Genomic DNA, 17468 nt, shown 5'->3' on the forward strand with positions numbered 1-17468 from the left:
GTAACTGCTAAGGTCTTATCGTCCCAAAATCGAAGAGAGAAGGAAGACAGGATAGGAGAAAGCCAGCCGTTCCGAGAAGCCGTCACAAAGAACTCAGGACCTCCAATAACAGATACTTATAATACATAATGAGATTCAATCCACACTGTCTTTCATTTTCCTCCCACCCGTCAAGTTCTCTTTTTCTCTATTTTCATCTGATTGATACTGGTGTAATACAACAATAGAAGTATTACATGTACGCTACGCCTCTGATTCAGACCACGTTGTTATCATGCTATACTTACTGATAAATGATAACAATTCTCTTTCGTACAATGATATAAAATCCGTACACTTTCTTTCGTTTTTCTCTAACTAGCATAGTTTTCCCCATTTTCGCAATTAGTCGGTGGCCCAACGTTAAAAAAGCTGCATTTCTTCAGAAGCACCATTGGAGGCCTTAGTTAATATTTTTGGGGGACTTTTCGCGCTCATATGGTGAGAGACACACTACGGGCATGCTACGACACAGGAAAAACAAAAAGTGAGAATCTTATTTCTTTCTTGTTCTTCTATTCTTCCTATTCCTAGACGAGACTAACATAAACAAGACAAAACCAGACAGAATTAAATACCAACCTAATTTAGGCGTATATATTTCACATGGTGAAATGTTGTGTCTGCTGAGGTCCCCTCATTTTATCATAAATTCATACACTTTGGATGTTATTATTATTTGTAGAGAGATACTAATTTCATTATTTGTTATCTCAGCTAAAAATAATAATAATAATAATAAAAGACAAGCCAAGAGCTAGGTTTGATTGATAAAGGGAACTCTAACTGTTGAGGTCTTATCGTCCCTAAATCGAAGAGAGAATGAAGATAGGATAGGAGAAAGCCAGCCGTTCCGAGAACAAACCTTATCTGTTAGGATAAAATCCGCCCCGGAAATCGAACCTGCGACCTAGCGCTTAAAAGACAGACGCGCCACCGTCCAAGCTGTCTAGGCTGGATATAGCCGCAGTTGAAATTTAATTAAAAAGAAAATCTCATCCCTCTTCCCGGCCGAAACATTAGGCTGCGTCAGGCGTGGGCGTAAATATTGTGGAAACTCAGCAAACATGACATCTAGCGGAAAAATTACTAAACGTTTTTTGTAGTTGATGCTAATCGAGAGTCTCTGCCGTAGGTAAGTTAAGACGCGGCGTTCACTCGAAGAGTTACGCCTGAAGTGAAAAACACGCATCCAGTTCACGTCGGGTTCGCATTTTACCGTTGGATTGATAAACACAGCTGGTATGGTGTTGAAAAAAAAAAAAAATGGAGTGATAACTGTGATTTAGTGATGACCATTATATGAATGAACTGGAGTGAATCAATGGGACATGATGAGTAATGGGACACCATGAGTCAGTGGGGCAGTATGGGCATTTCGTATGTCTCCCGATTGTCCCATCCGTATTTCGTAAGACTGGATACTGTGTACGTGCGGTTGATATCGTGATGTTTCCTCTACTATGCAATGCATAATCTACGAAGAACAATGCAATAGAAATAGCTGATAGAACAATGAACCAATAATGGTCATGTTGTAGATTTCTGTGCGAAGAAAATTTGGAAGCTTGGAACTATGTCTTCTTATCTAAGATGAAATAATTGAGTTATGTAGGTAACTAGGTACCTGGTACCTATATGTATTGTGTTGTCTAAGACTCAATTAGGTACAAGATTTACTTCAGGGACAGGCCAGGACAGCTGTTCACTTTATAATTAACACATCATCATCATTATCCAGATTAATAATAAACACAATCATTATCTTTCTATGTATGTTTGTAATTTGTTGTAGCTATCTACATATATCTACCTAGTTGTATTATGAAATAAATCTTGCTAATCTTTGTTTGTGATTATGATTTAATTAGGTGACAAATTCTTTCTGATGTTGTTGATATTCTCCTTTATTTCTTTCTCTAATGTTATTATTAAAAATTATTTATTGTTCTTTCTTTTCTTTCTTTGATTAATTGTTTTATGTCTTGCTTCCTCTTCTCCACTTGGTACTGCTATTTCAAATTCTTCTTTAGCTTCTTCTTCTTCTTCTTCTTTTTCTTTTTCTGCTACGTCTTCTTCTTCTCTTTACTTAATAGCTGATATAGTTTTGCATTTGCAATTGGCTGTTGATTACGAGATTGCCGTGCGTCTTTTGTTATTCTTTTTTACTACTTGTATGTTGTATGTCCCTGAAAGCTGAAAGCACATACTCTCTACCATACAACACTTAGGTACTTATCTCAACTGAATTTCTTTATTGCATTCGTTATTGATTCTTTCTCTATTTTAATGAATTTTATTCTTTAATTATAGTTTATTGATTTGATTCTTTGTCTAATATTATGAATTTTATTCTTTGTTTCAGAAAGATGAGCTCGGGGAAAGTAATGAGACTGAATTACTCATCATTTTCACATAAAGAACTGATGCCAATGGGAAATTAGTCAAAACCAAATCAGATCTTGTCATAGTAACATGCCATTGTAACTCCAGCTCTTTTACTACTGACTTTTTACCTTACCTAGAAGTTTTTCAGTGATGTTGTGTTCAGTATCTAATTTAGTTTTGCAACATAATTTGATAGATAATTTGCCATTAGTTCATTGAAAAACCTTTGTGATTTTTATTGTAATTTATAGAATTTTTATAATTTAAAGATTTTTTTTTTTTTTTTATAATAAATATTTTATTGTCAATTATTTTTCAACAATTCAATAACTTTGATGAATTTGATGACAAGTCCGATGAGTACTTTGTAGGTTGTTTGTTGTTTTAACTAATAGTTTCGTGATCACCTCCTAATCAAAACTAGTTTGAATAGAATCAAATTAGTGGAAGAGATAGAAAGAAATGAGATTTTCACAAGCAATAGCTGCAATTTTCACTGTCTCGAACTCAAAGCAAACGTAATCCACAACAATCAAAGCTCGAAAATTTTGCCCAATTTTCTCAATGTAATCTAATCACACGCAAACAAAATAAGAAACACAATGATTGTTGAAACTTTAGTTCTAAATCAACACAAAATCAAAGCTAGACACAAAATCCATAGTTTAGGATGTCTAATAGTGTTGTTGTATCTAACGGTGGCAGCGGGAGCTAGTGATAATGTCAGTGACATTATTAGGAATAATGCCACTGATGCCAATATTGACATTGGAAATGATGATATCCATGTCAGCAATGACAGTGGGAACAGAAGACTGACCAAACGATCTCCAAGAATGCTCGACGACAAAGTGGTAAGTGAAAACGATGATATTCTTTGCATTTCTTTATTAATCTATTATTTATAATCTGATTATTTCTTTGTGAATGTGATCTATTGGATGCAATTTAATCTGCCATAACAGTGGAAATACATAAATCATCTAAGTGACATTTGATGGCTCACAGAAAGTAAATTTATAAATCTTTTATCAGATCTTTTATCATTTATCATATAAATATTTTAATATTTATTAAAATTATACCTATCCTACGCCGGCGCAAAAAGAGCCGCATGGAAAGCATGGCTGCATGGAAACTTCACCAAAAGAAAATGAATATTTATAATCTGATTATTTCTTTGTGAATGTGATCTATTGGATGCAATTTAATCTGCCATAACAGTGGAAATACATAAATCATCTAACTGACATTTGATGGCTCACAGAAAGTAAATTTATAAATCTTTTATCATTTATCATATAAATATTTTAATATTTATTAAAATTAAAATATTTATTAAAATTATACCTATCCTACGCCGGCGCAAAAAGGACCGCATGGAAAGCATGGCTGCATGGAAACTTCACCAAAAGAAAATGAGTACCTACAACCAAGTTAGCTCACAAGTAAAACAATGCCTTTTTTTATATCAATTCTGATCGATTAAAATTATACCTATCCTACGCCGGCGCAAAAAGAGCCGCATGGAAAGCATGGCTGCATGGAAACTTCACCAAAAGAAAATGAATATCTACAACCAAGTTAGCTCACAAGTAAAACAATGCCTTTTTTTATATCAATTCTGATCGATAGATCGATCTATGATGGATAACAAAGAGATGACCATGTACAGAATGACCAGAGATGGTTGTATCCAGAATGACTACTTAGTTCATATCCAATCCAGAATGACCAGTTTGTCAGCTGTGATCGAGCACTTGAACTTTGGGCTTAAACTTGAGGACAAGTTATCGACCACATAACTGAAGCCCAAGTACACCTGCGCTCCATAAATGCCTTAACACGAACTACAAGAAAATAGAGCCCCGTAACTGGCTCTGCACAGTCTGCACACATACATATTAGGTACATTATATAAAATTTATAGATGGATCAATCCATACTTGAAGAATAGGATAGATCCATTATACATAGATATGTGGAAGTACATATACAAGTAGTTTAGAGCAAGTATTTACTGAACTTGCAGCTTGCAGGTGATCAGAGCTGATGATAAAGCTGCAAGAATTTCTAATAGAATGGGCCAAGTCGCCAAGTTACCATATCCAGGAAACTCAGCTAAGTCCAGTCTATTTTAAGATTGGTATTACATCTTCTTTGGCATGCAGCTTGCTTCTTCTTGCCAGCCCAGTTAGCTTTGTTAGTAGTGCGTCTGCCTTGTAAGCCTTAGGCCATCGATTCCCGCCCGGGGCGGATTTTATTCTGAATGGATACTGTCCATTCTCGGAACGGCTGGCTTTCTATTATCCTGTCTTCCTTCTCTCTTCGATTTCGGGACGATAAGACCTTAGCAGTTACAGTTCCCTCTGTCAAAACTCTTAAAAAATTACTTCTTCTTGGTCTTTGGTACCTATGAATGTTGTAATTCCTGTACTTTCTTTGATCTTTGAATTCCTGTACTTCCAATCTTTGAAAATAAAAATGACATGGAACGAAGGAGCATGAATTATCTGATGACTGGAATGCTGAATATGATATTACCATAGGTAGATGTGTAAGACAAACTTCGAAGAACTAAAAGAGTCCAAGTTGTGCTCACCTCTGGTTTCGCAGAAATAATAAAAATACCTAATATATAAAAGACGAGGAATTTTTGGTCCTCGGCGATGATAAAATTGCTTTTTAATTAGTGCTAGAGAATCCAGAGATTGCACAAATTTTACTGGAATGCTGAATATGATATTACCATAGGTAGATGTGTAAGACAAACTTCGAAGAACTAAAAGAGTCCAAGTTGTGCTCACCTCTGATTTCGCAGAAATAATAAAAATACCTAATAAAAAAGACGAGGAATTTTTGGTCTTCGGCGATGATAAAATTACTTTTTAATTAGTGCCAGAGAATCCAGAGATTGCACAAATTTTAGAACTCTGTCAGTAACTTTTTTGGTGCAGGATGCTTTTCAGGAAGACCAATGTTCAATTCCTGAAATGAATGGTGTTTTTACTTTACAAGCTACAAGTTTGTTCTGGAAAATCACAAAATGATGCAACATTTCCTTCAGAAATGATCCAAAACAACAGATCTTGAACGGTTAGTCTGTAGACTGTAGAATTTTCTGTAGAAATCTAACAAAGTAGAATTATTTTTGAACTTTGGAAATTCCTACAAGGCAATTGAACTTTCAGGAATTCCTGATGCAGCGGGCTCTGGCACAATGTCCCTCGTCTTGGCAAGATCTCGTAAAACCAGCACTTTACTTCCATATGAGGACATACGAGATTTATGAAGTCATTAATAAAGACCGAGATGTTGTTTATGAGATAAAGAAATCTCGTGTGCATTGCGTTTTGATGTTGAGATTGAGATTGGAAATCAACTTGAAGCATGAACTATCCATCATCTTGTGGAAGACAGGGTGAGGCCGAGCGGGAATCGAACTTGCGACCTACTGTTTGCAAGGCAGACGCTCTACCTTCCAAGCTGACTAGGCTCCGAAAAGAGACACATCCATTATTCATTGGAAATTAGAAGCTGCTGCTATTTTATAAATTGTAATAACTTACTAATAGCAACAGCAAACTTATCGTCCCGAAATCGAAGAGAGAAGGAAGACAGGATAGGAGAAAGCCAGCCGTTTCGAGAACGAACATTATCCCATCAGGATAAATTCCGCCCCGGGAGGGAATCGAACCCCCGACTAACAAGGCAGACGCACCACCCTCCACGCTAAGCTCGCTAAGCTGTTTTATTGTCCATATTGTCTCTTTTTGAGGTAATAGGTAGACACTCTTGCTCCCCAACCCCCTGGTATATCAATAATTGACATTATTGACATTCGATGCTCCCCAACCCCTACTATATCAATTGACAATAATAGTTATATTGACTATTGACACTCTTGCTCCCCAACCCCCCAGTATCAATTGATATTATTGACATTCAATGGAGGGAGATAATTATTTTGACACTTCACTTGGGAGACGATTTATTGGCTTCTTGATGAGGCCAGAGGTATTTTCTAATTTCTTTTCTATTGTTAATTTTGTATCGAAATCGAAAAGCATCGAAGTGTGAACTATTGGAAGTCAATGTGTTGTCTAATGAGAAATGAATAATATTTTGATGTGTGGAACAATAAGGAATTAGACCCTATAGAAAATTAATATCTGGGGAAATATATTATGTTTATGTAGAACCTAAAAAAAATTAATATCTGGGGAAATATATTATGTTTATGTACGAGTAATAAGCCCGGTAGTAAAGAGACAATAATGAAAAATATTGTAAATGCCCTATCGGCCTTATACTCGTATCTTATATGACGAGTTAAGAAAACTGGAATATAAAATACGTACTTGAAAGCTTGAAACCAAACATGAAGCAAGAAAATCATAGACATTGCCAAGATACAGTATATCTAATAGGTAATAGTACAGTGAGGTGAAAGGGCATTTGACCGTATTTGGGCAGAATACTTCAGATAAGACATATCACGTCATATTAAAATGCTTCCCGGAATGGATGTTTATGGACTCAAAACGAATTAAAATATTAGTTAGCGATATTAAAATATCAAGAAGTTTTAGCGATGGACTTGAAATACTTTCCGGAATGGTTCATATGGATGTTTAATATTGTAAATGCCCTATCGGCCTTATACTCGTATCTTATATGACGAGTTAAGAAAACTGGAATATAAAATACTTGAACGCTGTGGACCAAACATGAAGCAAGAAAATCATAGACATTGCCAAGATACAGTATATCTAATAGGTAATAGTACAGTAAGGTGAAAGGGCATTTGACCGTATTTGGGCAGAATACTTCAGATAAGACATATCACTTCATATTAAAATGCTACCCGGAATGGATGTTTATGGATTCAAAACGAATTAAAATATTAGTTAGCGATATTAAAATATCAAGAAGTTTTAGCGATGGACTTGAAATACTTCCCGGAATGGTTCATATGGATGTTTAAGGAGACAGGACTAATGGTCTAGGATATGTTAATGTGAACAGGATAAGGTAATATCCTGATTAGAACATTGGACCGATGCCAATTAGGAAAACAGACCTGAACAGAACTGCACACAGATGCGTACACATTGTATACGGAGGGAGCTGCAATTAAAATATGAGCAGAGAGCAGAGTGCCTCTAGGCGCTATAGTACTTACACTGATGTTGGATTTCACCAATAGCTGATATAGTTTTGCATTTGCAATTGGCTGTTGATTACGAGATTGCCGTGCGTCTTTTGTTATTCTTTTTTACTACTTGTATGTCCCTGAAAGCTGAAAGCACATACTCTCTACCATACAAATCTATATACTTATCTCAACTGAATTTCTTTATTGCATTAGTTATTGATTCTTTCTCTATTTTAATTAATTTTATTCTTTAATTGTAGTTTATTGATTTGATTCTTTGTCTAATATTATGAATTTTATTCTTTGTTTCAGAAAGATGAGCTCGGGGAAAGTAATGAGACTGAATTACTCATCATTTTCACATAAAGAACTGATGCCAATGGGAAATTAGTCAAAACCAAATCAGATCTTGTCATAGTAACATGCCATTATAGCTTTGTAACTCCAGCTCTTTTAGCCAGTATGCCCATCACATAATTACCTAGGTACGAGTGTAAGTACATCACCATTCAATGTACCTAGGTGAGCGGTAGATAAGGTAGGTGATCCGGGAGGAGCCCAAGTGAAAATGAAATTTGAGAAATCCGTCAATTATTCTTTTAAATTTTACAATAGTGTACCTCCACTTTCAAGTAGTAACTGAAAAGTCCCTTTACTCCAGCAGTAGGCTACTACTATTATTGTGGTCAAATTCTCAAATTATATTGAGGATAAATCGGCTGGAATTGAACCCACGCCCTCCTGTTTACCAAGCGAGCGTCTTGACCAACAGTCTTGAGGCGAGCGTCTTACAGTTCCCTCTATCAAACCGGCTCATTTTCTTCTATCCTGCGCTCCTCTTTTCGGTTTCGGGGAATGCGGGGCTATAATACCGCAGTGACAGTTCCCTCTATCAAACCTCTTCAAAAAAAAAGAAAAAAAATTGACCCGATTACATTACTTTCCTTCCTATAGGATAAGGAAAGGAAAAAACTAAACAAAGCAAAAACAAACACCCAAGGCTCGATTGCTCAAAATGAACAAAATCTTATTTATGTGAAACGGAAACGAAATGCATGCTGCTGATTTGAATCATAAATCCCAGGAAAGCATTGGCCTCTGCAGTTACTAATGTTCAATCGAGGTTTTACTGAATACAGTTATACTGAATACTGAATACAGTAAAACCTCGATCATTTCAACTTCCATTACTTCAAATCTCTATTACTTCAACTCCAAAATCCATTGTTTTTTCCTATCTTTCAAAGGATATCCTATCTTATCAGAGGAGAAGATCATAGAAAGTGATGATTTCAACTACCCCCGGTCCCAATTAGTTGAAATAATCGAGGTTCTACTATACATGGTAATATTGAATATTGTTCTTTGTTCTACAAAGTCATTATACGACGCATTCGGCCATTAAGAGGCACATGGGAAGAATAATAAGATATTTTGAAGTTTTGATATAGAGAGAAGTGTAACAACGGAGGACGGAGGTCTTATAGTCCCGAAATTGAAAAGAGGAGGACAGGGTGGAAGAAAACCAGCCGTTCCGAGAACGAACTCTATCTCATAGTTCAAACAATCGAGGTTCTACTGTACATGGTAATATTGAATATTGTTCTTTGTTTTACAAAGTCATTATACGACGCATTCGGCCATTAAGAGCCACATGAGAAGAATATATGATGAGATTTTTTAAGAAGTTTTGATAGAGGGAACTGTAACAATGGAGGTCCTGTCGTCCCCAACTTGAAAAGAAGATGATAGAAAAGGAGAAAGCCAGCCGTTCCGACAGCGAACCTTATATCTCTGTAGCATAAAGTTCGCCCCGAGCGGGAATCGAACTTGCGACCTACTGTTTGCAAGGCAGACGCTCTACCTTCCAAGCTGACTAGGCTCCGAAAAGAGACACATCCATTATTCATTGGAAATTAGAAGCTGCTGCTATTTTATAAATTGTAATAACTTACTAATAGCAACAGCAAATGTATGAAAGCATTGAAAGCCATATTATGTGATATACGAGTATGTAGCTTGAAATATGTTTCAAGTATCTCTAGCAGTGTACATGTTTCAGCAAGAACTTCAGTAGCCATTATAAACATCGGTGCAGACTATGCAGAGTCGACTTGAACATAGATTCCATATGTATTATGTACTGAAAAATAGATTCCATATGTACATAGAACATAATAGATACATAGTATGTACATACTCGGTTATTATGAATGCTTCTAATGTACTATGTAATGTTTGCTTAACATGATTTAATGAGGCTATTAGAAATGCGAATTAATGGTTTGCCGTTTTATGACCATGGCGTTTATCTTCTTCGACATCATCTCTTTATTGCTCTTTGAATAACACGAGCGGGAATCGAACTTGCGACCTACTGTTTGCAAGGCAGACGCTCTACCTTCCAAGCTGACTAGGCTCCGAAAAGAGACACATCCACTATTCATTGGAAATTAGAAGCTGCTGCTATTTTATAAATTGTAATAACTTACTAATAGCAACAGCAATCAGAAGTTAAAGTTCCACTTATAAAAACTTTGAAAAAACACACACACTCATTAAGAGAACAGTAAATACAGAATATGTGTAAAATAACAAAAGATCTAACCAGGTCGCAGTGACCAAAGGCGTTTATTAAAGCCAATGGCCCTACTTATACCAAAACCAAAGCCAATGTGTAAAATAATAAACAGAAGTAGGCAAAGAAATAATATACTCGATGGAGAACACCGAAACTAATTTCTTCATATATCTTCTTTCGTCTTCCTGTGTTTTGAAATTAGAAACGAACGGGGCAATGTAATTCAGCAGGGGTGATAACTTCCATTTCGATTACACTATCCCTCTATGATTAACCCCACTCGAGAAATGCATAACCCAATTTGATGTTTGGAAATACATAACAACATAACCCAAATTGATGAAATCCAAGGGTGAAATAAAGTGTTTGGCTTTGGAGGAGCCCTCAATGAGATGTTCAAGAAATAGAGGGATGTTTGTCGGGGAACTCCTGTAGATGAGATTTTTGGAAGATTTTTGGAACGGGTGTAATGAAGATTGGGATAGACGTTGAAAGTACAATGAGGGGGAAAAAAATGACAGAAAATGGGTGAAAACGGCTATTTTTCAAGACTTATTTACCTATATAAAAAGATTTTATACTCAAGACTTTAAAAGGTGCTATAGCTGATATAGTTTTGCATTTGCAATTGGCTGTTGATTACGAGATTGCCGTGCGTCTTTTGTTATTCTTTTTTACTACTTGTATGTTGTATGTCCCTGAAAGCTGAAAGCACATACTCTCTACCATACAACACTTAGGTACTTATCTCAACTGAATTTCTTTATTGCATTAGTTATTGATTCTTTCTCTATTTTAATGAATTTTATTCTTTAATTACTTTTACTATAGAGTTGACCCCCCCTAAAATGACCCCAAAAACATGTGGTTAAAGTTTTTGCACACTTTTTTGAATCACCCTGTATATGAAAGCCATATTATGTGATATACGAGTATGTAGCTTGAAATATGTAAGTATCTCTAGCAGTGTACATGTTTCAGCAAGAACTTCAGTAGCCATTATAAACATCAGTGCAGACTATGCAGAGTTTTGAATAACAAACACTTTTGTGAGTGCAATTTGCTGTGCAGTTTTTTTATTCTTTCTTTCTGACTTTTTTCTTCTGATTCTTTTTCAAGATGATTCTTTGTTTGTTTAGTTTTCGTTTTTGTTTCTTTTCTTCTTCTTTTTCTTCTTCTTCATCTCCTTTTTCTTTTTCTTCTTCTTCTTCTTCTTCTTCATCATCTTCTTCTTCTTCTTCTTCTTCTTCTTCTTCTTCTTCTTCTTCTTCTTCTTCTTCTTCTTCATCTTCTTCTTCTTCTTTCAAGGCGCCTCGTCCGTTGTTGGATGTCCCTCACCGGTGGCGAGTTCGTTGTGTTTTTAATGAAGCGGTGAATGCATCATTGATTTGGCTCCCGCGGACTTCAATCTATTTATTTTCGTCAAAGATGTCTGTCTGGTAGTCTCAAGCCTACAACTATACAGGGTGGTTCGTGATTTGCGAACCACGCTTATATCTCAGAAACGGCTGGGAATTAAGGAATGAAATAAACGGCATCATGTAGATGAAATTTTGATGACTAAAATGGCTTTTTTTAAATTTGCAATTTTTTTTGCAAAAAAATGCATCATTGATTTGGCTCCCGCGGACTTCAATCTATTTATTTTCGTCAAAGATGTCTGTCTGGTAGTCTCAAGCCTACAACTACGTGTTTTGGCACTAAAAACTGACCATCGAAATTTTGACCCGATTACATTACTTTCCTTCCTATAGGATAAGGAAAGTAAAAAATTGAATGAAACTCACGACAAGTGGGAACGAGCCTTCAGTGTAAAAGCGCCTTCAGAGTCTGCAGACCTTCTGGTTAGACTTTCTGTGGTTGGATGCCTCATTGCCTCGTGCAGATAGAATCTAATGGTGTCTATGAGTCATCCATCCCATTCTATTGTAGATAGATTTGAAGCTCATTGTTCGACCTAGAAGATTGAATGATTGTATTGGTGATTGTTTTGTATTGAAGATTGAAGCTACTCATTTCAGTATTAACTCCTGGTTTGTAATACCCATAGCCATAGAGTATTCGTTGAATTCCAAGAAATACAAAACAAAACTATTATGATAGATTGATAGAAAATGTCTGACCTCTGGTGCTACGAGTGACTCTAGCCCGGTTTCTCTAGACCTAAATTACTGTAGACCCCATCCTGAGATTGCCTGAGAAATAGTTGTTTCTAATCCGGATGTGCTTTCCTGGAAATGAGTTAGGACTTTAGGAGTCAGGTAAGTTAGGTTGGTATTCTGCTGAGTATCCAAATACCACCAGCCGAGATGTGGACATGAGGCAAATGGAAAGCAACATTGGACCGCTTTCATCACAAATACAGTGTTCGAAAAGCTGTAGACCCCATCCTGAGATTGCCTGAGAAATAGTTGTTTCTAATCCGGATGTGCTTTCCTGGAAATGAGTTAGGACTTTAGGAGTCAGGTAAGTTAGGTTGGTATTCTGCTGAGTATCCAAATACCACCAGCCGAGATGTGGACATGAGGCAAATGGAAAGCGACATTGGACCGCTTTCATCACAAATACAGTGTTCGAAAAAAAAAAAAAAAAATGCACCTTATTTCGTTCATTCTACAAAGCTTCCGTCACCGTCATACTGGGGTAAGCTAAGGAAGCAATGAATGTCCTTGATGAACTTGGAAAATTGCTGATTTTAATTGAGGGTACTTAATTTCATCGTGAACCATTCCATCACTCGGATTGTTTGCTATACATTGTTTTATGTTATACAGTGGAACCTCGATTGTTTCAACTCCAAAATCCATTGTTTTTTTTCTATCTTTTTTCAACCTCGATCACTTCAACTAGGGGTAATGTAATTCAGCAGGGGTGATAACTTCCATGACTTCCCATTTTTCGATTACACTATCCCTCTATGATTAACCCCACTCGAGAAATACATAACCCAAATTGATGTTTGGAAATACATAACAACATAACCCAAATTGATGAAATCCAAGGGTGAAATAAAGTGTTTGGCTTTGGAGGAGCCCTCAATGAGATGTTCAAGAAATAGAGGGATGTTTGTCGGAGAACTCCTGTGGATGAGATTTTTGGAAGATTTTTGGAACGGGTGTAATAAAGATTGGGATTGACGTTGAAAGTACAATGAGGGGGGAAAATGACAGAAAATAGGTCGTGTGGTTCTTCGTGGGAGCGCGGAGATTTGGGATTTCGGCCAACTGAAACGAGTGGTCAGGTGGCTGAGGCCGGCCACAGTTACACATGTCTGCCTGCGCAGGTAGACATTTGTAACTGTGCAAGTAAAAAGAGTTGACCGATCGCTCAAGAGGCAAGAAAACGAGAGACCTCTGATTGACATCCACGTTACAAATGCTACGATTTGCAAATGTAGGTAAACCCCTCTGGTAAACGATAACGTAAATGGCCGACCTGGGAAACATGGACCATTGATAAAGCAGATAAAGCATGGACTATTGATAAAGCAGATAAAGCATGGACCATTGATAAAGCAGATAAAGCATGGACCATTGATAAAGCAGATAAAGCATGGACCATTGTGAAATAAAGTGTTTGGCTTTGGAGGAGCCCTCAATGAGATGTTCAAGAAATAGAGGGATGTTTGTCGGGGAACTCCTGTAGATGAGATGTTTGGAACGGGTGTAATGAAGATTGGGATTGACGTTGAAAGTACAATGAGGGGGAAAAAATGACAGAAAATGGATGAAAACGGCTATTTTTCAAGACTTATTTATTTAAAAAGTTTTTATACTCAAGACTTTAAAAGGTGCTTATGGCGTAACACTGACCCTGCTAACATCTTTGAACAAAGAAATGAGTCCTAACTTAAAATCAGAAGTTAAAGTTCCACTTATAAAAACTTTGAAAAAACACACACACTCATTAAGAGAACAGTAAATACAGAATATGTGTAAAATAAGAAAAGATCTAACCAGGTCGCAGTGACCAAGGGCGTTTATTATAGCCGATGGCCCTACTTATACCAAAGCCAATGTGTAAAATAATAAACAGAAGTAGGCAAAGAAATAATATACTCGATGGAGAACACCGAAACTAATTTCTTCATATATGTATCTTCTTTCGTCTTCCTGTGTTTTGAAATTAGAAACGAACGGGGCAATGTAATTCAGTGATAAAGCAGATAAAGCATGGACCATTGATAAAGCAGATAAAGCATGGACTGCTGTTCCAAGAACGAACAATATCCGTTCAGGATAAAATCCGCCCCGGGCGGGAATCGAACCCGTGATCTAGCGCTACAATCCAAGCTAACTAGGCTGGCTGGCCATTAGAGGTTTAATAGATCAGTTGCGTTTACTTGGGTGATGTTTCAAAGTCATAGAGCGGGAAAAATGAGGACCAACGGAATTTTTCTTTTTCTTCTACGACTTCTAGATCCCGAGATAAATCGATTAAAAAAATGCCGGTAAATCGTGAACTTTGACGTCACGGCATACGCTCCCGTAGGCGATGACGTCACATCAAATGTCCCGAGCAAATCTCCCTCGTAGGCAACGCATTAATGTGTTTGTGCGCATACATTTCTACGCAGTTCTTTCTGCTCTTCTGCTAACGTGCTTGCATAGTGGCGCTACCTAGCGGACAAAAATAGCAACTGCGTTAAGTCTGACGTCACAAATCTTTGAACTCTTTCATTATAAAAATTGAATTTTCGACCTTTTACAGTTATTTTTTCGGAGTTTTGACCTCAGATTTGGATTTTTCCCAACTTTTTACATAGGAATCGACCATTTATTTATAATTTTTACCCATTTGCAACTCCTCCATTGGAAAATTAGAATATCTATGAGAAAATTGTTGGATTTCCTATACAAGTTCCTACCATTGAGTAAGAACTAAGGATAACCCTGATGTAGTCACAAAGTTTCAATGCTTTCATCTCTGTTAATATTGATTAACTCATTGACTACTCATCAAATCAACTCAATAACTATCGACCTATTCATCAAATGAACTACTGACAAAACAATGCCATTACCTGGAAACAAGAATAATAAGATGTGACTACATTGTACATGGACTGTCAAGATACTAATCCTGATGAATGAGAACCTTATGAATGGCCAGAAGATTGTTTCCTTAATTCTTTAATACTAATGATTTTATGATTCTAATGAATAACAAAAAGAACATTTCCTTACTAAGTTACTATTGAATGATGAAGATCCTTTCTGGGTTTGGCTGGGGGACGTTAAACAAGGAGTACCAGCTTAGTCTGGCGGGGGACTTTAAACAGATAACAAAAAGAACATTTCCTTACTAAGTTACTATTGAATGATGAAGATCCTTTCTGGGTTTGGCTGGGGGACGTTAAACAAGGAGTAGACCAGCTTAGTCTGGCTGGGGGACGTTAGAGTTAGACAGGGAGTAAACCAGCCTGAATATCCCTTGCCGAAGAAGTAGCAAAGGTTGAGTGCGAATGGCATCCACTCGTAAAATTTGTAGCCAAAACCAAATGTCAGCCCAAAGCTATCAACCCAGTTAAGGCTGATTGAGAGACTGAAGAAAAATGCCGACCCCGTCTGTACACGGGAAAAGGCGAAGAAAAAGAAGAAGAAGACGACGATGAAGAAGAAGAAGAAGATGATGAAGATCCTTCCTATTGAAGTAAGGAAGATATTGAATGATTGAAAATATTGAAGAATAAAGATCTGACTCAACAATGAATTTAGCCACAATTCCGCTGAGCATCTGAGCTACTTCATAGCCCTTTCCTGACAGTGAATCATTTGTTGCATTGTCTTAATCACTGCTTTACGTATTGTAATAAATTTTATTAGAATTTGACATGTAGGTACGAATACCAATGCTGTATTAATCACTCTGAAAAGCAGATGACTAAAAAAAGTGACCTAAACCATTGAGTAATGAACTTGAAGCTTTTCTGACTGTGAATCATTTGTTTTATCAAATCAGTTCAAATCCTGAAATTATTTGTGTTAAAGCAGAGCCTTTTCACGACTTTTTGTGGGTATCACAGCATTACTAAGTGCCTCCTTTGCAATCAATTTCTATCTTTCAATAATCGGGCGATCACAGTTCCGATAATCTGTACAAATTCTGAAAGGGGGCGATCGTAGAGAAAAGGTTGGGAAACACTGCTATAGAGGTCTGTAACACCCAAAATATCATCTCACACACCCTCGTCATTCTGAAAACATGCACTCAGAAACTTGGTTTTATCACGTACTACAAACGGAGAGTTATTCAAAAACCCGAAAATCTTAATTTTAAATATTTTAACAGATGTCAATATTTTTTTTTACACTGGTAATGCCGCCACTGGTCACTACTCTAGTAAAGTAGCTACTCACTTGTCCTCACGAGGCTGAGTGCACCCCAAAATCCAAGCACAGACCGGAAAAAACTTCGGCCTCGCCGGGAATCGAACCCGGGACCTCTGGCGTGTAAGCCGAGTGTGATATCCACTCGACCACGGAGGTTGCTGTTAGGGTCCTTGAATACATCACTCATTACCAGAAATACAGAGCCTTCCCACTTCCCAGTCACATATGAGTTAATGAATGAAAGTTAAGAATACCCCACTGATTTTACTACAATGATTACTATCAAGATGGAGCCTGCCAGTCATGAAATTAATGAATGAAAGAGATGGCCTTGTTGTAGACACGACGGGCGGTGCATGTGGCTACTCATCCTGTCTTCCTTCTCTCTTCGATTTCGGGACGATAAGACCATAGCAGTTACAGTTCCCTCTGTCAAACCTCTTTAAAAAAAAATCCTATCCTGTCTTCCTTCCCTCTTCGATTTCGGGACGATAAGACCATAGCAGTTACAGTTCCCTCTGTCAAATCTCTTGAAAAAAAATCCTATCCTGTCTTCCTTCTCTCTTCGATTTCGGGACGTTAAGACCATAGCAGTTACAGTTCCCTCTGTCAAACCTCTTTAAAAAAAAATCCTATCCTGTCTTCCTTCCCTCTTCGATTTCGGGACGATAAGACCATAGCAGTTACAGTTCCCTCTGTCAAACCTCTTTAAAAAAAAATCCTATCCTGTCTTCCTTCCCTCTTCGATTTCGGGACGATAAGACCATAGCAGTTACAGTTCCCTCTGTCAAACCTCTTTAAAAAAAAATCCTATCCTGTCTTCCTTCCCTCTTCGATTTCGGGACGATAAGACCATAGCAGTTACAGTTCCCTCTGTCAAACCTCTTTAAAAAAAAATCCTATCCTGTCTTCCTTCCCTCTTCGATTTCGGGACGATAAGACCATAGCAGTTACAGTTCCCTCTGTCAAA

The 17468-nt window shown here is 37.1% G+C and overlaps 1 protein-coding gene across 1 annotated transcript in view; it reads left to right on the forward strand.

Annotated features, from left to right (window-relative positions):
• Nucleotides 1-2704: 2704 nt before the first annotated feature.
• The window catches only part of LOC103513985 (matrix metalloproteinase-2-like), a 57032-nt gene continuing 42268 nt past the window's right edge, over nucleotides 2705-17468 (forward strand). Inside the window, exon 1 of the mRNA XM_008478849.3 lies at nucleotides 2705-3281. Coding sequence (XP_008477071.2) covers nucleotides 3030-3281 — 252 coding nt within the window. The 5' untranslated portion in view covers nucleotides 2705-3029. The remainder of the gene's footprint in view (nucleotides 3282-17468) is intronic.

Source organism: Diaphorina citri, unplaced genomic scaffold (assembly GCF_000475195.1).
Source record: "Diaphorina citri unplaced genomic scaffold, Diaci psyllid genome assembly version 1.1 scaffold1058, whole genome shotgun sequence".
NCBI lineage: Eukaryota > Metazoa > Arthropoda > Insecta > Hemiptera > Psyllidae > Diaphorina > Diaphorina citri.